The 23200-nt window shown below is 44.1% G+C and overlaps 1 protein-coding gene across 1 annotated transcript; it reads left to right on the plus strand.

The window, feature by feature from the left end:
* Window positions 1–959: 959 nt before the first annotated feature.
* LOC133353072 (syntaxin-12-like) lies at window positions 960–22498 on the plus strand. The gene is made up of 10 exons (XM_061569176.1): window positions 960–1168; window positions 5977–6117; window positions 6636–6705; window positions 7686–7785; window positions 8367–8510; window positions 12749–12807; window positions 15691–15793; window positions 16139–16211; window positions 17127–17209; window positions 19588–22498. Exons 2-10 carry the CDS (start codon window positions 5994–5996, stop codon window positions 19678–19680), a joined length of 849 nt encoding a protein of 282 aa, XP_061425160.1. The 5' UTR covers window positions 960–1168; window positions 5977–5993; the 3' UTR covers window positions 19681–22498.
* The last annotated feature ends 702 nt before the right edge of the window (window positions 22499–23200 follow it).

The raw sequence follows: 23200 nt of genomic DNA on the forward strand, positions 1-23200 counted from the left end.
GTTCTTTCGGTAAAGTCACGTAGAATGGAAATAATAAAATAATAAAAATAAACCAATAAAATAATTCTCACGACGTTTCGGCCACAACGCAAGCAGCCGTCCTCAGGTGAAGAACAGGTCTGTCAGAAAGACAGCTTCTGAATGAACACCACCAGGCTTGGCAGCGTATATTTAAGCTGGGAGGGAGGAGGAAGAGCGCCTTAGCATATTTATGGGAAATGCAGATATGCGACTAGTACTATGCATTTCACAAATAGTATGCGACTAGTACTATTTGTGAAATGCGTAGTACTAGTCGCATATCTGCATTTTCCATAAATATGCTAAAATTCGTAGTTGTATGGTGAATATGCAGCAGTGTGGTGTGCAGTAGGGTGGGTAGAATAATACATAGTGTAATATTACATAAATATGCTAAAATTCCTCTTGATATGCAAATTCTTTTGTCAAGGCGCTCTTCTTCCCCCCTCCCAGCTTAAATAGACGCTCCAAGCCCAGGACGTGTCACAGACTCTGTCTTATCGACAGACCTGTTCTTCACCTGAGGACGGCTGCTTGCGTTGTGGCCGAAACGTCGTGAGAATTATTTTATGATGTTTTATTTTTTATTATTTTATTATTTCCATTCTACGTGACTTTACCGAAAGAACCAAGAAGATTAATCCCTGCAGTCACGAAAGCTTTAAATCGAAATTGTATTGATATCCACTTCTAATAATCGACATCCACTCTTGAATGGATATCCGCTGATTAATTGAAATCTACTCTGATGAATCAATATCCACTTTCAGTAATCGATATCCACTGTGATGAATCGACATCTCCTCTTCTTCATCGATGATCGATCACTGATTAATCGATATGCGTTTTGGGTAATCGATGAACGCTCTAATTAATCGCCGCGTGTAAACGCTGTCGCGGCTCCGCCCCCGTGACGTCACGTGAACCCACGTGACGCCGCCCACACCCGGAGTCGCTGCTCAGAGTCCGGACGTCGCCGCCCGTGAATAGAAGCGGAGAAGGCGGCGAGGGGCGAGGGGCGCGACAGACGACGTCCGTGTCCCCGCACGGCCCCCCACGACACCACCCCCCCCTGCCCCGTGGTTCAATACCCCAGGCGCTTCCATCGGCGTCTGTGGCTGTCTGACGCTGCGGCCTTGCTGGGCGGGTGAGTCCCCAGTCTTGCCTAGATATCCCGCCAGCCAAGGCAGAGCCGCCCCGGCAGGGCCGGGCCGGGCCGGGCCCCCACGGGGAGTGTCGTCTTGTGTGGTGTGTGGTGGGGGGCGGTAGTGTAGCGGTTAACGGGCTGCGCTACGAATCTGGACACCCGGGTTTGATTCCCGCTCACGGCCAACACCAGTGACGATTGTATTATCTGAACCTGTCCTGGGCCACTTCTAGATCGACTCGGCCCCAAACGAGTCCTTGGTGCGGTGTGTAAACATCGCCACGCGGGAGACAAAGGCGGCCGGGCATGGTGCTGTGCCGTCGCGGTCTTCAAAGGTGCTCCCTAACAGCACTTGTTCAGTCTGTTTAGGATACACGAGTGGACGGTGTGTGGATGAGAGAGACCGAGAGAGACGGGAACTGGCTGGTTAATCATCGACTCCCGGTGTGGTTCCGGCTTGTGTCGTGTGTCGTGCGTCTGATGAAAGTGTGGATCTCGACTTTCCCTTACCGCAGGATTTGGGGATGCCACCACTGGCTCGTGGTTGTAAACAAGAGATTAGCCCCATAGTAATGATGGCACTGTAACAAAGACAATTGTCCCTGGGTAGTAAGTGTTATTTCCTAATTGCGTATGCCTCAACAGTACAGTAATTGGCTATTATTCCCCACAAACTTTGCTTTTGTGACCAGGACAGTGATATTTAGAAATTTACCTATTTTCAATGAGAAAACGTGGTGTGCATTTGTGTCTTTGATTCACATAAAGTCCTGGTCACAAAAGCAAAGTTTGTATTTAATAATAGCATTTTTCTATACTTTTTAGGCATAAGCAATAAAAAATAACACTTAGTACCCAGGAACAAAAATTGTTACATAGTGTGATCATTTGAGCATTAACTCGTTGAACAACGAATCGTGTTTGTGTTATGTTGTGTGTACAATGTACAATATGACTGTAGATGATTGTGTTTCGCATTGTGTATCGTAATGTGTGTACTGTACACAGTATTTGTGTATATTACAATACTCTGCTTAATCCTGGAAACTCTGAGTTGCTGGTTGGGCTCAGGCAACAACATTTGTGGGAGGATCAGGTGAGTCGGTGGCGGACTCCAGCATCCAGTGTCCGACTCCTCTACGGAGCCTCGGCACCAGACTCGACCAGAATGTCGTTTGGTCACTCCGTGTAAAATATAATCAGGCCCTGCAATTTTCATGTCGGAGCTCGACGAAACATTCATCGAGACGTGGCATAGCCAACACGGTGGCGTGTGGCATCGTGTCGACAAGGGTCGATATTGCAACTCACTCCTCTACGGGACGTCTGGCAAAAAAATTAGTACGACACGTGCCGCAATCTGTGTCACGTGCCACAATCTCTGTCACGTGTCACATTCTCTGTCACGTGTCACAATCTCTGTCATGTGCCACATTCTCTGTCACGTGCCGCAATCTCTGTCACGTGCCACAATCTCTGTCATGTGCCACATTCTCTGTCACGTGTCACAATCTCTGTCACGTGCCACAATCTCTGTCATGTGCCGCATTCTCTGTCACGTGCCACATTCTCTGTCACGTGTCACAATCTCTGTCACGTGCCACATTCTCTGTCACGTGCCGCAATCTCTGTCACGTGCCACAATCTCTGTCATGTGCCACATTCTCTGTCACGTGTCAATCTCTGTCACGTGCCACAATCTCTGTCATGTGCCGCATTCTCTGTCACGTGCCACATTCTCTGTCACGTGTCACAATCTCTGTCACGTGCCGCAATCTCTGTCACGTGCCACAATCTCTGTCATGTGCCACATTCTCTGTCACGTGTCACAATCTCTGTCACGTGCCACATTCTCTGTCACGTGCCACAATCTCTGTCACGTGTCACAATCTCTGTCACGTGCCACAATCTCTGTCACGTGCCGCAATCTCTGTCACGTGCCACAATCTCTGTCACGTGCCACAATCTCTGTCACGTGTCACAATCTCTGTCACGTGCCACAATCTCTGTCACGTGCCACAATCTCTGTCACGTGCCACAATCTCTGTCACGTGCCACATTCTCTGTCACGTGTCACAATCTCTGTCACGTGCCACATTCTCTTTGTCACGTGCCACAATCTCTGTCATGTGCCACAATCTCTGTCATGTGCCACATTCTCTGTCACGTGTCACAATCTCTGTCATGTGCCACATTCTCTGTCACGTGTCACAATCTCTGTCACGTGCCACATTCTCTTTGTCACGTGCCGTGGCGGCTCCTGCAAGATCTCGCCATGTCTGTCCCGTGCTCGCCGAGCTGCATTTTGGTTTCCGGTTGCACAAAGTTGCTGCCCACAAGCGCGCGGCTGTCTTGCTGATCTCATCAAGTGGCATCAACCATCACGCGATCTCCGGTCATACTCGCAATGACTTTTGGCTCACCATCAAAGACGGTCACTGCATCGCGCATTTTCAGATGCGCTTCTGCGGCCGTCTGGATCCTCTTCCGACATTAGGAAGCTATGCACTTTTACATCTAGAGTGACAACTCGTTTCTTTAAAACTGTTTTTTGTTTAGTTGTCCTTTCCCCACCGTTGGCTACGTACGGTGCGAAAAAAGTCAAACATAAATATGCGTGAATTGTGCACTATAGTGTTGGATTGTCGTACTGTGTGTGTCGTCTAGCATGTGTAGTAATGTGTGTATAGTAAATTGCAAGGCACTTGTTTTACGGTACGGTGTGTAGAGTAGTCTGTACGTAGAATAGGGCATTCAGTACACGTCTCGATGGAGGGACTTGGCTCATGGCCCGTGGAAAGTCACTTCGCCACGGCATCCGCAGTCTCGCCGCGTGCAGTCGCGGCTCACGGAACGCGCGTCTGTCAGTACACGATGGCAGCGTGCGCGTGTACACGTCCTGCACCGGTACAGTCTGTTATTTTCCACTTCACGTAACGTAAGGGGCTATATTGGCGTTGGGCTGGAAACAAGATGAGACATTTGCCACCATCAACCTAAATAACACATGCACTATTATTATTTTACATGCACTGCTGAACAACGAGAACATACCGTAGAGTCTCAAGAGGCGAATGACTCGAAAATCATCTGCAGTACAGTCCAATCGGTTACATCTCATGTAGTGGCCTTCCTCAGAATATCTGCAGCACTGGTTTATATGTGTTTTCAGTTATTTTGTATATTCCAGTTGTGTACGGATGCTCAGGTTTACCACGTCCCATGATTGCGAGAGATGACGAAATACAAAGCATAAAAAACGATTTCTACAGTCATTTGACGAAGTACTGTACACGCTGTTGGTACAATTACCCGCAATATATGACATGGCTAATCATTGCTTGTGTTTAGATTCAATGACAAACGGTGAAAGGCTGCCACCTGGCGTCCGTGCTTGTGTTATACAGTACTGTAAAGCACTTTTGTTTAGCACGGCATTCGGTTTGCCGCTGTTAAGAGTAAAAGTGCTTGCGTGTTAAGTTTCGTAAGTGCGCGTGAGCTGTCGTCATGGTTCGGAGTGGTGTGTATCCTGGTTGACACTCTCACGGCCCTCCTCCCAGCTCCTATGCCCTCAGTGAAGTTGATGTCATCCCTCAACCCAGCTTGTTCACTGGTACATTACGGTACAGTACTCGACTTGTTTAAAGTAGCGGCGAGTTTTAGGCAAAGACAACATTCTCTGAAATGTTTCTACCACAACTCGCATTGCGCTGAGGACTTCATCCAGTTGTATAAGCAACATATAGTATATGATCTACAGTGTAACATTAGATACTATAAAGCCAATGTGAGGTGGCTATATGTGTATTCATAATAGAGGTTTTTGGGTTCGATCGCGAAAATATATAAATGTGTGGTTAAAAACCGCCACCACCCGACACAGCCAACTAGTAAGGGTTGTGATGTCACGTAAACAGAACGTGGCCAATTCGTCACGAGTACAGCACTAACCGGTGTGTTGGAGAGCCAAGCCACAACATTGACAATCTGGCTGTCCAACACACCGGTTAGTGCTGTACTAGTGACGAATTGGCACGTTCTGATTACGTGACAACCCTTACTAGTTGGCTGTGTCGGGTGGTGGCGGGTTTTAATGACACATTTATATATTTACGCAATCTAACCCAAAAAGCTCTATTATTGATATTGGTCGCGAAAGCCTACGTATTAAATGTGTGCGTTGAGCTTCTTTCGTACCGTATGGATGCTAGCTGATTTATGGTGAAAATTCCACCTCAGATCAGCACTGACGAGAATTTTGGTTTGACATGCAAACAAACACTTGACTAGGCCTTTTGAAGCGATTGAAGAAGTACGGGGTGCTGAAAAGTGGTCTGCGCTCTAGCACAGTAATTTCTGAAAATGGGTTTATTGTGTCCAACCAAACCTAACACGAGCTCACATATTGTGAAGCACACTTCTTCTGGCTGTGTTTCTTCACCACATGGGTTATTTCCAGTGTTGGTTCATTCAGGGTTTGATGGTTTCTTTCATTCTCTGCCCAGACTTTTTGATCACGGATTTCTTTGACCCATTTCTTTGGTGTTGTTCTCTGATACTACACGGTACCCTGATAGCTGCAAAAGGTCTGAATTTAATTGTTTGTGTGATATGACTTTACTCGTTAATGATAAATATAGAGTACTTAGTAAAATAGCACAAATCTAAATTGTTCACTCTTTTTGGGAGCTGTGGTCTGAAGAAGGGGACGTGCTCAAATGGCGTGGCTGAAGTAAGTTGTTCTGCATGACAGTGCTACTTTTGACAGGACGACAGTTAACGCTGCCACCGACGCTCTCTCCCCCCAGCTCTTCATTCCCCAGCTATGTCAGGATTTCCAGGCAGCGATGGGGGTTACACCTCGTACCGTCAGGCCACCAATGGCGACCTGGATTTCAGCGGACTCGCCCAGATCATCAGCACCAACATCCAGAAGATCTCGCAGAACAGTGGGTGTCGCTGCACATTGTCTGCACATCTCACCACTCGGATATGTGACTGCTCCCTCCATATACCCACTTTGACTTGTCTGTATTTGCCTCTCAGATTTTCATCTAGGTTTGGTTACAAAGATATGTTAATTATAGGAGTTTCCAGCCTAAATAATCGGTTTTCTATCTCGGCTGTGTCCTCAGGTGTTCAGCTTGAGTTGGAGTCTTTTTACAAAGAGAAATAAGACGAACATGCCATGAAGGTTTGCCACCGTCTATGCTCCAGTGATGCCTTTGCAGTACAATTGCTGCACGTTTTAAACCAATATCTCATCATCGTGACATCACTATAGCAGGCTAAGGTGGCATACCTGCAATTCACTTTCAAATCCCTTTTTGTCGCTATTCAAAAATTAACCTAATCTCTAACACCGCGGGACACAGATTGGATACATTTACTTACAATGTTTGTTTCTTGGGCTGTGTTTTGTGTTAAATGTTTTGTTGTTGTTATTCTGCCTCTTCGTGTGTGACAGCTGCTCAGATCCAGAAGCTGGTCAGTCAGCTGGGGACCGCACAAGATACCACACATCTGTTAGAGCGTCTGTACGTACCTTTTTCTCTGGTCACAGTGATTGTGTATTGAATGTGGCCTACTCAATATGGTCACTATTATAACTTCTGAACACATTGTGCAGATGTAGAGGAGACATAGCATAAAAAGGGTTGTCTGCTGCGATTTTAACCATCGTTTGTGAGAAGAGTATTTAAATTCATTGTCAAGCACATCATTTTAGAACTATAGTTATGTTATTCCCTCATTGGTGGTGACTTGGCTGAGTGGTAGCGCTCTTACCGCTAGTTTCAGATGTTCACAGTTCGAATCTGACAGGCTGCCCTGGTTAATACTGCAGGTGTATTATCCATTAAATGACGTTTGTCTAATGATAACTGGTAACCGTTTTGAGAATCGATTACTTGCTCTGAAAATCAGATGATTTTAACAACCCTACATAAAATATGCACCACCTTCTTCCTAGTGAAAATTAAAGATTCTGTGACATAATTCAAAGTACAGTTGGCCTTTGTGTGCCAACATCATGGTCCAAATTTGCCACATTCGAAAAAGTATTTGCAAGTTCATTAACCGAGAAACAACATTCGTCACCGCCTCTGTGAAAACATAGGACCTTCCAGAAAGAGTCTTTGTGACTCGGTCAGGCGTTCTTGTATCAACAAGTATAATAATTCACTTTGAATACGGCATCAATGCAGTGATGTTTCTAGAACACTTTGACATCACCCTCACTTAAAAGTCTTGTTCATCAACGCCTCACCCATGAACACAGCATCAGTACATGCCAAGAAGAGATGTCTGATTTGTTAGTACAGCTTTCCTTTAATTGCACGGTCATTGGTGAAACAATTGTACATGCATAATATTAATCTCAGATTTCATATTTTCACAGTTTTTTTTCCTGAAACATGTTGGTGTCACAGATTTCTTTGAAGCATTCATTTCTCATACGTTCATCAGTGCAATAGAAATGTGAAACTACAGGTTAAAAACCTTGTTTTTTTTGCAGGCAACAGCTGCAACAAAGCGCAAACCAACTTGCTAAAGAAACCAATAAATACTTAAAGGACCTGGGCTCATTGCCTACACCCTCGAGCCAGTCTGAGCAGGTAAGGTATCACTGCTCCTGTCGTAGATAACCGACTGAGCACTTGCACTTTTTTAGTCAAGCAAACACTTTGTCCCTTATTCTTGCATGTGTTGATTCCAATATAAGACCTAATGGTACACTTTAAAAAAGATCAAAGATGCACCCATGCAGTTGCATGCTGACACCACTGCTGGTGGAAGGGCTTCCGCGAGAGAGCTGTGTCGGGTTTTTGGTCAACTCTTCCATGCTAATTAGATATTTTGTAAGAAGTAGGAATACCCACATTTTACTCCACCACCTCACACAACCTGTCTGTCAACTTACTCGTTTACCTATTTATACTGCTTGATGGATGCACTGTTTTTTTGCAATTATACGGATATGGATTATTGTGCTGGCATATTTCTGTGTATAGGACCAGATTTTTGCTGGGATTTATATTAAGGCAGGCGCTATGCCTTAGCTGCTTACTGGAATTATCGTTTAATAAGAAAATATTTAAAAAGACAATGAGGGTATGTTAATCGGAAATTGAGTGATGGAAAGTTGACACAGATGTCCATGATTACGGTGGTCATGTCATCCTCGCTCGGCACACAGCGGCACAGGAAGATCCAGCGGGATCGTTTGATGAACGAGTTCTCAACGGCGCTAAACAACTTCCAGACAACTCAGCGACGCGCTGCCGAGCGGGAGCGCGAGAGCGTGGCGCGTGCCCGGGCCAACTCGCGGCAGTCCCAGGGGGTGAGACCATCAGCCACATGGCCCAACGCATGCCCATTTCATTGCCCCCACACACTCACTCCTGCAGTACAGATACAGTGCAATACATTGTTGAAAGAGTGGGACGTGCATCACAGCCACAAAAATGGAGGTATTTATATTTTGTAAGTAAGGTACGATTGAAATTATTTTATTAATAGGAAATGGTCAATGGCAGTGAAGAAGATGATAGTATTGAAACTGGACTTTAATTGGGGCAGGGAGTAGGCAGCATGAATTCCCATGGGTAGGGAATTTCAGACCATTGTGGCAGAAGCAGAGTAGGACTAGCTTCTCATTGAGCAGTGGGCATTTGAGGTTTTTGCCAGAAGGCATTAGGTCCTTGAGCAGTGAATGTGTGAAGGGGTGGAATTCAGAAGAATTAAAAGGGAGAAGTTGGCTTGGGTAAATCTGTGAAGGTTCTTGAAAATGGTGAGAGTGAGTTTGTAGTTAGCTTAGGATTGGAATGGAAGCCAGTGGAGCAATTGGATTAGGGGCTCGGCAACAGATGAGCTTGGCCCTGATCTCGAGAATTAGACTGCTCCGCACTGAACTGGATCATGTAGATAAGACACTCTTAAAATCACACTTAACATTCACAGAAAAAATGTCTACATCTCATTGGGAACATGTAGATAACATGACCGCTTCATCAGCCACTACAATGTCAGCTAAATGTGAAGATAATCTGAAAGAAGAAACCAGATCTACACATTAAAAAGTTAGACGTTGACAAGGTTGTTATTAATCTGAGTAATAGCCCAATTTCTGATGGTCTAAAGTCGGTTTTGGCTAAAGGATTGAACTTCGCAGTCACCCCCAAACACATACCAGTGGATGACATTATTGCTCAGGTCGATGTAGCTCTTAAGGGTTTGAGACACATCGCTGCAGACGTCACAAGATCTGAAATCGCTGCAACCCTCACAAGTGCTAAAATACCAGTCGGCAACATCAGTAGTAAGGAGGGGCGCTTTGAGTTATTTCAATTAAAAAAGAGGGAGGATACCGTCATCCTCTCAGCCGACAAGGGCAATGCCACGGTCATCATGGACAGAAACACGTACAATAACAAAATTCTGGACCTACTTAATAATGGTAGCTACACAAAAATTAAGAGATCCCACCAACAGCCTCCTTACAAAAACTAACAGTATTATCACGGATTCAGCTTCATTAATTGAACAGACCAAACGGGATCTCCTTAAAACCTTCTGCTGCTAGACCACCCAGATTAGATGTCTTACCAAAAATCCATAAAGAAGGTACCACCCCTTCGTCCCATCGTCTCCACCACTGGCTCACCCACCTACAAACTGGCCCGATATCTGTCTGAGAACTTGCAGCCATTCACTGGTAAGACCACCTCTTCTGTACTTAACTCAGCTCACCTGGTATCGTCAATTAAAGACATCTCTCTGTCCCCAGGTGATTTGCTCCTTAGTTTCGATGTAGTTTCTTTGTTCACCAAAGTTCCTGTACCCGATACCATTGCAATAATTGAAGATTTGGTCCAACAAGGACTGCATGCTGATGTACCAGCTCTGGTGAGACACTGCCTCACCAATACATACTTCACCTGGAATGGAACATTCGACAAACAAATATTTTCACGGAAAAATTTGAGACGGACCCCATCCAGGCTTCCACTCTATGCCCGTCCTTGTGGAAGAGATACATGGATGACACGTTTGTCATCTGGCCACATGGCCGACTGGCTCTGAAACAGTTCCTCAACCACATAAATTCCATACACCCAGCAATCAAATTCACCATGGAGGAAGAAAAGGATGGCATGCTACCTTTCTTGGATGTCCTAATCAAATAGATACCAGATGGCTCATTGAGCCACTCTGTCGACAGGAAAGTAACCCATACTTGATGCCTACCTAAAACCTGATCCCAACACCATCCATCCCAGAAGAATTCCCTCATCAAAACGCTACACCATCGAGCTCAATGTATCTCCGACCTTGAACACTTGACTAGTGAACTCAAACACGTACACCAGGCTCTCAAGGCGAATGGATAGTCTGACTACCATACACAATCCGCAAAGCCATCACCCCAACTGAGGAAGGAGCCATCTGAAGATCCATTCAAAACCATCACCTTGGTTTACATAGCAGGGATTACCAAAAATATTTCCAAAATCTTGAACAAACACAAGATCCAGGTCCGATTTAACATGGTGCATGAAATTCGTGATCTGATCCCATCTGTGAAGGACAAGATTCCTGACATGCAATATCCTGGCGTCTACAAACTAAGCTGTATCTGTGGCAGCAGTTACATTGGGGAAACTAAACGACATGTCTCGGACCGTGTTCGTTAACATAAGGCAGATCTGAAACACGGCAGGACCAATACTGCTGCCGTGGCTGATCATTACTTTAATGCGACTGGCTCACACGAAATGTATTTCTCTAAGACGAAAGTACTTTGCAAGCCAACTGGCTATCAACAAAGATTCGTTAACAAAGCCATCCATATATACAGACAAGGACACAATTTCAACCGAGACGACGGTTTTAAACGCGGCATCATTGGAAAGATGTCATCAACCACTTTGGGTTATGACTTGATTTGTGTTTTCTTGTCAACCTCTACCGTCCGTGTGGATGTGTGTAGCGAGGTGCAATGCCCCCCCCCCCCATCTCTACCCCCCTCTCTTCCCCTATCTCTACCCTCCCCCTCTCTCTCCCCCCCTGTCTCTGCCCCCTCCCTCCCCTCATTGTCTAACACACTGCTTGTACCTCCCTCTATCTCCCCCTATCTCAACCCCACCCCCTCTCTCTCCCGTATCTCTACCCTCTTCTTCCTCCCATTGACTAACACACTTGGACTGCGCCCTTGCTTTCAGCTCCCCCCCCCTCTTTCCCCCTGTCTCTGCCCTCTCCCTCCCCCATTGTCTCCTACATTTGCGCTGGCTGCCCCGCCCACTTTGAATGCCCTTATAAGCAGTTGCATTTGCAGTCACCAGAGGTGGCACTTTCACCATAGTTGCAACAACAAAAAAACGTTGGTTCTGGAATCAAATCATGATCCTTGCAGATATGCCCTATACACACATGCGCAATATACACAACCGCACGCCTGCAATCTACATACCCCACACCCACATACAGGCATCCATGCTTTCCGAATGTTATTATTCTTAAAGGACGACATCTCAAAACACAAATTATATTTTGCAGATGTATCACTTCGCTCTGCATTCTGTCCTATCTAAGTCGTGCCCAAAGTTTGGTTCATGTGAAAAAATAATTAAAAGTTGGTCATGTCACTGACATTTCTCCCATGCAAGTTTGTCCATGCAGTGGTGGCGACACTAGAGGGCGCTGGTGGTGTTAGTGGCTAGAACTGGTTTCTTTTTTTCTCGCAAATTAAGCTTCAGACTGATTGCAATTGTCGGACAGTCTGGCACACTGTCGCTATTATTTGTTTGGGTTGCATTTTATGGAGGCACTTGTCAGTGCCACTGGAACATGGAATTTTTGCCACTGGCTTAGTGATGATAACAGGAGATGTCTACTGCGTCAACACTCATTTGAGCAGCAAATAATTTTGACTTGACTCCTTTCAGGCTCCGTTTTAAAAATCATCTTTAGTCTACATTTTGGTGTTCTGTAACAAAGCAGTGTTGACGGTGCTGAATGTTTTCTTGTGTGTAATTGTGCATAATGGGCAGCATGTAATTATATTTTAAGTCATTCACTTGAGCAAGTGATTTGATACAATTTCTATACAAAATCATAAGTCATGTGAAACAAGAAAAAGTAGTTTAACATTGAAAAAATACAAACTGACGAACTTAACGTTCTGCACAACATTTTAAATGAATAATTTTATATTATTGTTATCAATTATATTATTTAAAACTGAATCTGTAGACTTTAGATTGCTTACACTGTCTCTTCCTTAGATTCCCTCGTCAATAACACTGAGTGGTGACAATGCTTCCTTATCATCTACTTGAAACCCGTTGCTGTGTTAAAGCAGTGTGTGCAAAGTCCCATGGTTAAAAGATGCCATTTCTGGAGCAGTGCAGTCCCTGCGGATGGAGCAGGGAGGCGGTGTTTATAGCGCCGCTCCGCACGCTGGCAATGCTACGGGCAAGTGAGAGAGTTCGCTTTAAGGGCAGCGGTTGGGATTCAAAGTCGCCAATTCGTCATGAGCAATGCCATCTTTGCCCCCTTCCTCCCGTGTGGCTCAATCAGGGAAACTATTTGGACGAAACTGCAACACGGGATGGACACCTGGTGAATGTCGGGGAAGGGTGAGTGCAGACCCGTCAGCAGAACATTACACCCATTGGGGAACTCTCTTTACAATTGCAAGCATATGCAGCCAGCTGCATTGTATGCCACTGCACGAGCATGCACATATTGCCATGGCGATTTACATTGCAATATATAACGATTATACTGCTTCCTTGATAAACAGGCATGTGTGTGCATGGCCCAGCTGTGTCGGCTGCAGCAGCACACACCGTGCATCACAAGACCACTCTTGACATCGTGAAAGTGATGGGGCCCATAATGAACACAATGTCCGAAACTGTTTCAGTAATGCCGTTGATAACACGTGAACTATAAACACAAAAACTTGTATGTAAACCAAACTTTTATTCCTAGACCACACATTAAGGGAACATTAACGTAATGCACCCAACCGCACAGTGACGTGCTATGTACGTAAATATTTGTTCAGTATTTTTTTTCTGTCTTTGTTTGCTTTTTGTAAAAAAGGAATAATGGAGGCAGGGGTGCGCTACCACCCACCTCCTTGTGTGGAGTGCTCCGTGTCGATCGGCCTTCGTGTCTGGTTTTGGTTTTGCTAACGCCCTGCTCAGAATAATTCATAAACACAGCCATCTGGAAGGGCGGCACTTTGAAGCCACCCGAGGTCTTTGAGCAGCGAGCACTGGGCTAGCTCGTGCGTGAGCGAGCAGTTGGAATTATGTTGGGCGCTGCCTCTTCCAGCTCGCATCCATGGGTGTTTTTACATAAATGTAATGAAAAAGAATGAAACACATTCGTGGTAATGTTCCTGGGAACTTTGTGCTGAACAGTAAGCCATGTTGTGTTGCTTTAGTGGTGATTTAAAACACAGACGTAACTGGTTCTGTTTTGTGAAATCTGAAGTAGTGGGAATTTTTTTTTTCAAGACGAAAACTTCAGACAATAACGTAACATTTTTGCTTCAAATGCTAGTGGATTTTTTAATAGTGGAGGAGAATTTATAAGGGATAAATATTGTTCATAAGGAATTAAATGTGTGGAGTAATGTTTGTGCTTGCTATATGCTAGATGTGTGGGTGGTACAGTGTAACATTACTTGTCGTTTCTTTGTGCAGATGTGTTTAGTAAAATCTCTGCCAGCCATGTAAAGTGTTGCTGTAGCTTGTACAATGTTTGGCAGCTTCACTGCAGGCCAGAATATAATTGGCAAACTCTTTTATCGTCTCCCAATTGAACAGTTGAGTGTTATCTATTAGAGTAGCATTACATGACCTGCACAACATTCTGTGAAGAATAAATATTAAATCATGATAGATAACCTCTGTCGTTCACTTCCATTGTCTTCTCTTTTCGTTGTCTCTGATAATAAATACGATGGTTTGTGTTTCCGCACAGTACGATGTTGCAGATGCACAAACTTGCCGCTCAAGCCGGGCTTTACGCATGATCATATTTTCCCGCGGTTTAGGTGCGTTTTCCACAACTGTCTTTGAAGTGGTATGCAGTGTATTAAAGCAAACGCATGCAAGAGAAGCCTAACTCGACACACAAACAGATATTGTCTAATTCTGTTCGGCTCTCGGTGAGGATCCAAAGGTTGGCGTGTGGGGTGGGCACGGCTCCGCACTCCTTCCGCCACCTGGCTGGTCACGGCAGCAGCGCTCGCAGCCACACTGAGTGCTGTGTTTTGGAACACGTGCACATGACAGCCGTAGTACAGTGGTTCCATCGATAAATGATCCTCCTCCCATAGGGTCCCATTGTTTCTATTAACGATAGATTTAGATTATCGATATGTTTACAATATCACGCGGCTGCTGATTTCGGCCAATCGGAGTGCTCCTAAGTGGACTCGGCAGACCTCGGCCAATCAGCGACGGCCTTTTTATGAGTGTTTTGAGAGCAACTGGCTAGCTTTTCAACGTTTGTACTGTTAACTCTAATCTGTTTGGTTAGTTAAACCAGATTGTGGATTAACTATGCAGATTTCTTGCTCGTGGTCTTTTCCTAACTTATAACCTTACTTCATTCAAGACACATGCTGTTTGTCGCTGGCCATTTTACATTTTGGGCCTTTTAGGCCTGTGCTTGGCAACTGTAAACAAAACGTTTCATTATTATCCAATGGTATTATCCAATGGTATTATCAATGGTATTATCAGCTCGTCACTATTTAAGGGTTAGTAGCTTGGTGCCCATGTGACCGAAACATCAGCAAGTCAACCGATTGAAGAAATGATCAAAACAGAACAACACGTTCTCCGTCTACACCCCTTTTATACATGGTTAAACAATAACTATGTTGCCCTGAATGAGCAAGAGTTCACTGTGAAACCGTAGTGCAAATGCCGCTGCAGCAGAAGTGCTAACGACAATGGTTCAAAAGGGGGTTTTGTTTGTCCATGTGTCTTTTGTCTGTTTTGTTACGTGGGTGGATGTATGTTCTTTTGCATGTCTGAATGCCGAAGTGTATGTGATTGTGTGGTTGTGCGTGTCTGCCCGCGTTTGTGCGTGTGATGGTATGGTTGCGTGTGGGTTCACGTGTGTGTGGTCATGTGGATGTGCAAGCTCGTGTGCTTGTGGACACTTATGTTTTGTGTGCTTGCATGTGGCATGCGATTCTTCTTGTTTATATGGTCGTGTATACGGTGTGTGTGTGCATCTTCATATATGCATATTCAAACAATAAAAACTAAGAAACATTTCGATTTTACCAGGTGAGGCCCACGAGCTGTATATCTCTTCAGAAGCGACCTGGCCACAAATGACAGCTCAATGATGAGGTGGCTTATCACATGGAAATGTATAGCAGCCAAATACTCCTTAAACGCACGATTGTAAATGTGGAGGGAAGAACCGGAGGACCCGGAGGAAAATTGAACCTATGACCTCCTGTTTACACGTGTGTATGTTTGCAGGTTTGAGGATCGCACGCTACAGTCACAGGCGCAGGATGAGGGTATCACAGAGGAGGACCTGGAGGAGATCAAAGAGAGGGAGGTGGCCATCCAAATGCTTGAGGTGCTTGATCGCTGGTCACTGATTCTTACATTACTTTTTTGTAATAATTTCTCATGGTTTTTATCTTATAAAAATTAAATTAAATTTTCTGCCAACTTATTGCAATCATGCAGGAACTCCGTAACGGATGTTTCCTTTAACATATCATAGATATCATGCTTTAATTGCATACAATTAGCCAATTAACCCTGTGCTATTTACTGGAAATCGTAAACACGTGAATTTTGTCTTGTTTTTACGCAATAACAAACTAAACAAACTAAACATATCGTTATGGAAGATCTCCTGAGGCCTTGCAGAGGAAAGTGGGCCAGCGGCATCTGATGGTATTTCATGGGTTGCCAGGCTGACATCATGGACATCAACCAGATCTTCAAGGACCTGGGAACCATGATCCATGAGCAGGGGGACATGATTGGTGAGGATCCATATGTACACGGAGCACCATTGTTGACCCTGCCAGGCAGTTTAACCACCTTGCAAGTGACCAGGCTGACTTGTTTGGGTGCTCTTTCTGTTCAGGCAATCGATTAATAAGCCACAGGCATTTTCCTGCTGGTCTCGAGCTGTCATCTGTGGTTTTAAGATTTAAAAATAATTTAGATTACAAATAACATGGTTAATGTGATGGTACCATTGTAAGTAGACTGGTACATTATACCTTAGAAGAGCTTGTAGTTGGATGGCAGGATTAAAGCAGCAACATTCAAATTGGAGAGGTGTCCTACAAGAAGATTGCCTCTCACCAAAGCTGTCATTAACATTTTCCTTGATTGGAAAAATAAATAATAAACAAAAATATAGACTATGCATACATTTGCTGATGACCATCATAGCAATTGGTGAAAGTTATCCACAAAAATTATTGAAGAACTTAAAGAAGGCTGGAAAGTTTTGCTAAATATAAATAAGATGGAGGCATTCACCTAGCAGTATATGATCAAGGCTGATGATGACACCACATTTAATTGCAATGAAACACCACTAAATTGAACCTCCCCAGTGTAAGCCAAGTCATTGGTATACTGTCAATTATTTCCGAGGAAAGGCTCTCATTCCCAAGACTTTCAGGAGAGTCTTACATTCAGATTTTTGTCCAACATCTTTAATGAGTGGCTTGCACGTGGGAGGAAGTCGGAGCACCTAGGTAGAATTCACACGAGGAGCAACACGTTCATGGACATGCTTACTGTACTGCCATTCAGCCACGTTGCCACCCAACAGGTTTGGAAGTTTTGCAAACCTACGTGATGTACCAATCTTCTCCAAGTCACTGGATTGCAGGTGTGTGCAGCTTTGCCCGGCTGTAACCCTTACTGCGTTCCTCGTGCAGACAGCATCGAGGCGAACGTGGAGACTGCGGAGGTGCATGTGGAGCAGGCGAACCAGCAATTGCGCCGAGCAGCACAGTACCAGGTGTGGCAGGGGCTCTCTTTGTGTCAGCCTGTCATGTGGCAGTGGCTGCCCAGCAGCCCCCTCACTCCCCACTCTCTTGACTGGCTAATCCCTCATCTCTGGGCGTCTCATGATTGCAATGTTTTCATGCGCGTTGCAGACTTGCATGATCTTGTTATACCTCTGTGAATCTGACGCCCTACAATTATCAACATTCCTTTGCACAGCGTCTTCGCGTTTTGATCTTGTGTTGTAGGTTTTTTCCACTTGATGTAGATTTTTCAAATTCGTAAATATTTAATAAATGTAAAAAATAGGAATTTTCCTCAACATGAGTACCAGTGCTGCACGTGTCAGGCTACGATGTTACCACAGGTCACCCCCTAACACGTAAGAAGTATAATATGTATGTATGTATGTTGAACTTCTTTCACACAGTATGTAGCCAAATGGAGGTGTGGGAATATGCGTATTGCTATTCTCATTAAATTCAGTTGAATTGGTTTCTTTTTACAATTTCTGTTTGGCGTTCCGATTCATTTGACCGCATTGTTTCCTGCACCCTTGCCTGTTAACTGGAAAGAAGTGTTTTGTGCCATATGCTGAGAAGTTTTTTCAATGGGGATGGAAATCAATTCTTTAAACATACAATAAACGCATGAAATCTCTTTTGCAAAAGTCCACTTTTCTAATCTGCAAACTACATGCACATATTATGATAATGCCATGGCATTTTTTTAATGCCTGCCCTGATATGGCATTTAGAAATGGGTAATGTGATGACCAATATCATCCATAATACAGTGAGGGAAAAAAGTATTTGATCCCCTGCTGATTTTGTACGTATGCCCACTGACAAAGAAATGATCAGTCTATAATTTTAATGGTAGGTTTATTTGAACAGTGAGAGACAGAATAACAACAACAAAATCCAGAAAAAACGCATGTCAAGAACGTTATAAATTTATTTGCATTTTAATGAGGGAAATAAGTATTTGACCCCCTCTCAATCCCTCATTAAAATGCAAATCAATTTATAACATTTTTGGCATGCGTTTTTCTGGATTTTGTTGTTGTTATTCTGTCTCTCACTGTTCAAATAAACCTACCATTAAAATTATAGACTGATCATTTCTTTGTCAGTGGGCAAACGTACAAAATCAGCAGGGGATCAAATACTTTTGTCCCTCACTGTAGAGGTTTGTTTTTGGTTAGAAGGGCTCGCATGCACATGCATAATGTACGTTGGCACATTAATCCCCCCCCCCCACACTTTGCGCAAAAGCGCAGAAGTGTGGTCACCACATTTACGCCTCTATATAAGGAACGAAACAGGTGGACGTATCCACAAATCTGGCTGTCGCCTGATGAAGCTAGTTGTAATTACTGGCGAAACGTCGTACTCGGATTGTAAATGTTTTGGCTTGGCTCTCCAACACACCGGTGTGCTATACTAGTGACTTGCTAGTTAGCTGTGTCGGGTGGTGGCGGGTTTTAACGACACGTATATTTACGCAATCTAACCCCCAAAAAAACCTCTATGGTTAATGTGATGGGTACAAAAATTAGTCGGACAAAATAGAACAATACACGGCACAAATTTAAAACATTCAGTTATACTACAGACGAGATGGTACAAAAGTGAGGACAGTACAAGAAAGACAATACAACGTCTATGCTGCAAATACCGTACAAAATTGAAAGAATACAGAACATGTGAAAGATAAGACAATGGTACTAGTTTTCATCAGCTAGCAAATCAACTTTGTGGGCCAGTGTGTGTGTAACTATAAGTTGAAATTCTGGCCCTTGATGTAAAGCAATGGCAATTGGAATGTGAATAAGACTTTGGTCTCCCCTAGATCATCTCAGCCAAAAATCAGTGTCGGTAGCAATGCGGAGATATATGCAGATGGGCATAGTAGTTGCTTAAGCTACCCTGTTACGAGCCACACTGATCTTAATGCCAGCTCACAAATTAAAATCACTGCCTCTTCCACTCATGTTAATGTCGTTTTATTACGCAATAAAGCCTTGCTGTATCTTCATCTGACAGTAGATTGCAGATATTACGGTGATTATGATAATATGATAATGCCCTCTTAGGAAAACTTCACATTTCCAGCAGGGTTCTGCATTGGAATGCTCAGCCATTCCATTCATCAGTATTCCTAAGAAAGGAAACAGCAATATACCTGGAGAATATATACAAGGCAGTGACTTCTCACACTACAAATGGATTCAATTGTTGTCTTTTCTCTCTGACCACCTCGCAACCCAAACCAATAACACCTGGATATTCTCTGGAGGTAAGGGTTGGGGAATGTGTCCAGGTGTGTGTTAAAGTTTGTGCGTGTGCATCCGCTCTTTGCACCCCCCCCCCCCCTCTTCCCCGGCAGACCGCATCGCGTAAGAAGATCTGCATCATTCTTGTCATGCTGGCGGTTGTTGTGGCCATCGTGGGCATCATCATATGGCAGGCAACCAAGTAGCCGTTGGGATCGTGAACACTCTGCCTGGGCGATATGGAAGGAGGAGGGGGTAGGGAGGTGAAGATAATCTCTCACAATACGATGACGTTGGTGTGCATAAATAGGGCTAGGCTTTTTTTCTCAGGGGGTAGAGGCAAAGTGATTGGGTTAAAATGAAATTTGCAATCTAAAATAAATGAATATCTTTTGTAGATTGTGGCGTGTCCCAGGCAGTCTGTCGTGAATTTAAAGCTACATTATTGAGAAAATACACAACCCTTTCCCATTCCCATCATACGTGTACGTCATCGGAAAGGAATGCATTTCGAACGGAATTGGAAGTGAAAGGCCACACGGGAGGGCATGTGGCACAGTTTGGCGCCAGCTATCATTGAGTGCGGTCCTGTCGCTACAATTCTCTGCGATGAGTACGTACAATGTCTTTAAAAACAGCAGCGCTACGCCTATAAATCAAATTTACTGTAACCGCTTACGCGTTCCGAGATTCGGCGGTGAACAAGACCCACCCTGCAACTTGCAGACCTCTCAGAATGGGAAAGGGTTAAAATGTACACTAGTAACATCACTCCCATACACTTATTTACAACACCAATGTGCCATTGGCACTAGATCTATAGTGGCATGCTTGACCATTACTTTAAAGCGTTTTGTGTATAACACTGCACGATTGCGTTGGATGACCTGGGACACACCGCTTTGGTGTGTATCCACAAAGTAAGAGCTGTTGGTTTATTTGGGTTGCGTCTACCTTTAATCTTAGCGACACAAGTGCGATCGTGAGTGTTTGCCAGCTCCGTGTGGGGATGGGGGAGGATGAAATGGGAACACGGGCTTGCCGCCAATCCACTGGAATTACGGCAATCCACTGGCATAACAGCTGCTTGTGTCATCTCCCTAGCACTTAACAATCACTTGACTCCAATGGCTGGCCATATGAATGAACCTGTACTGGAACTCCTACTCCTATGCTGAGCACAAACTGTGCACCTTGACCACAACACTGCACCTAACCTTTCGCTTTGCCCCAATTGTGCACTTAGCCCAAATGCTAACCCTTCTTATAACCTCAACGCCCAAGCTCACCATGTGTCTAACCTGAACCCCTATACCTGCACGTCACCTTTGGGACCTTGAGCCCTTATGAGAGTAGCTCGTGGAGTCTGAGACGGAGCATCTGTATTGCTGTGGAGGTCGATTTTAAGTCGGCTTCCGTTGGCTGTTAATAGCACATGTTGTTTAAAGGAGTCTGGCACATGATGGTGTTAGGTAAGCCTTTGTGTGATTACATATAGAAAATAGCCAAATGGCAAAAAGAATAACAAAGTAAATAGATTAATCTTAACCATACTCTTAGCGATTATATTGCAATGTATGTAGCTGTAGAGAATGGTGTAATTTAGTCTTAACACAGCCTTGTAACATTTGCCAAAGCAGGAATTCTGTTTAACACTGTTAACAGTTGTTTGCACATGCTTTGTTGCCATATGTTTTAACTTGACCACTCTGTCCTTTGCTGTAAAGGCCTCTTGCGCACCCACTCCAGTTACCATCCCGTTTTAAATTTGCTACGGTTGCTTAAGTGAATACAGTGTCCATGCACCAGTGCGTTTTCCAAAACCCACATTCAATCACATTCTCTTCATGAACTTCAGTGGCTTTGCTGCTCTGCTCATTGGCTTGTTTACATAGAAGCGCACCTGTTTGGCAAACCTTATAGACAAAAACATCAATGTTTAATAAAAGCCTTTTTGTTCCATATTGAATAATGTTTTATATAAAACGCTCCGTATACATGCTGGTGGACACAGCTGGAAGTTGTGCACGTGTTTACACGTTTGTGTTTACACGTTTGTGTAAACACGTATACAACCAAGCCAGGCATGATATTGGCTGCGGGCGGAACTCCTGCCTCGGGCAGCACGGCGGCATGCCGGGTCCCTCTGTACTTTGCCTTGATATTGCACTGCGTGTTACACTGTCCTTAACTTAATTTCAGCAAAATCGCAACCACTTGTGTCTCGAGTCCATGGTTGTGAGCAGGTCTGATTGCACACGGAGTTGTCATGGTGGTCCATGAGAGCGTGCCGTGTAGACCCCATTCATCGCAGGTATGAAGACCAGTGCACAGGACGCTGTTGACTCCCCATTCGTACCTGCGAGGAGGCCGTTTGACGACGCATGCAACATTTTTTTTGTCAGCAGAGTTGAGCTGTTTCCAAAAAGTTACGATGTCAATTACGCAGGATCACCGTCTTGCTCCTGTGGCAGTTGTCCTTTTAGGCAGTGTCAGTGGCTGCCCGCTTGTCTGATTTTTGTCAGTCTCAAAATTAGAGGCTTTTGTGCAAGCTTGGTAAAAAAAAGATTTTGAGAAATAGTGACAGTGCTTCACGGAGTTTGGTCATTTTTTGAGAAGTTTAACCAAACACTAGAACATGTTTAGAGTTTTGCAAATTGTGATCGCATGTGACTGCACATGAGGATGGTTTTGAGGGCGATTTTCATTCTGCCCTGCCAAAACGGTTAAAACTTGAATTTCGGCTGCCATAGTTTATTTATTATCAAAGCCAATTACCATGATGGTTTTAAGCAGTTTTGACTTGTGCTCGTATGTGTGTGAAGCCAGCGTACGAGCCAACCAGTACGATGGGCACAACGCCGTGTCAAGCACGATACATATTTGAGGGCACTTGGCGTGATTCCTTTCCCGCCGGGTTGCACCCTGTCCATATATGAATAATTGTTTCGGAGTAGCGCACTGTGTGTTTATAAAATAAGAAAGAAATTGCATTCCACGCTGATCAAGGTTGTAATTCAAAGTGTAATAAATGTTGTGGTCCAGATCATGTCATTAAGTTCCATGCATTCCTGTTTTAAACATACAGCTTTAAATTGATACATTTTAATCTTGATTTGAAGCTTTCCTGACTGCAGGAATCCATACTCTTTGGTTCTTTTGGTAAAGTCGTGTAGGTAGAAATAAAATAATATAAAATAAATACATTTTACCTTCTAAAAATGCAAGATGTCTCAGTGTTGGTGTTGCACTCAATATGTCACGAGTGTCTCAAAGCCATTCGGAGGAGAGCATAATTGTGTAATCCAGGGCTTTGTAGACAAAGGATGGATTACAGGTTTGTGATACTCCCACACTGAGGCTGCAAGGTGGTGAGGATATTGCAATATAGCAAGTATTCTTGTGAACCCATCTACATTGTGAACCCATCTACGTTTTAAGTCTCCCATGTGGATTCTCTTTGGGTACTTTAGTTTTCTCCCGGATATAAAATGCTCCTTTCAATGTAATTGACCTTGCATATTAATGACGAACCCTCATGAAAAAGTGGAGATTCGTGGTTCCCTGGATAACTAAATAAATGTATGTATTTTGAACTTCTTTCGTATCGTATGAAACCAAACGTGCTAATCGGAGGTGCTGATAAATGATAGGAAGAGACATTTCATTGGGAATGGGAGGCATGACAGCAATCATAACGAGCTGTGTTTACCCACAACACAATCA

This window comes from Lethenteron reissneri, chromosome 42 (assembly GCF_015708825.2).
Source record: "Lethenteron reissneri isolate LAM-NWPU_2019-01 chromosome 42, ASM1570882v1, whole genome shotgun sequence".
Classification (NCBI taxonomy): domain Eukaryota; kingdom Metazoa; phylum Chordata; class Hyperoartia; order Petromyzontiformes; family Petromyzontidae; genus Lethenteron; species Lethenteron reissneri.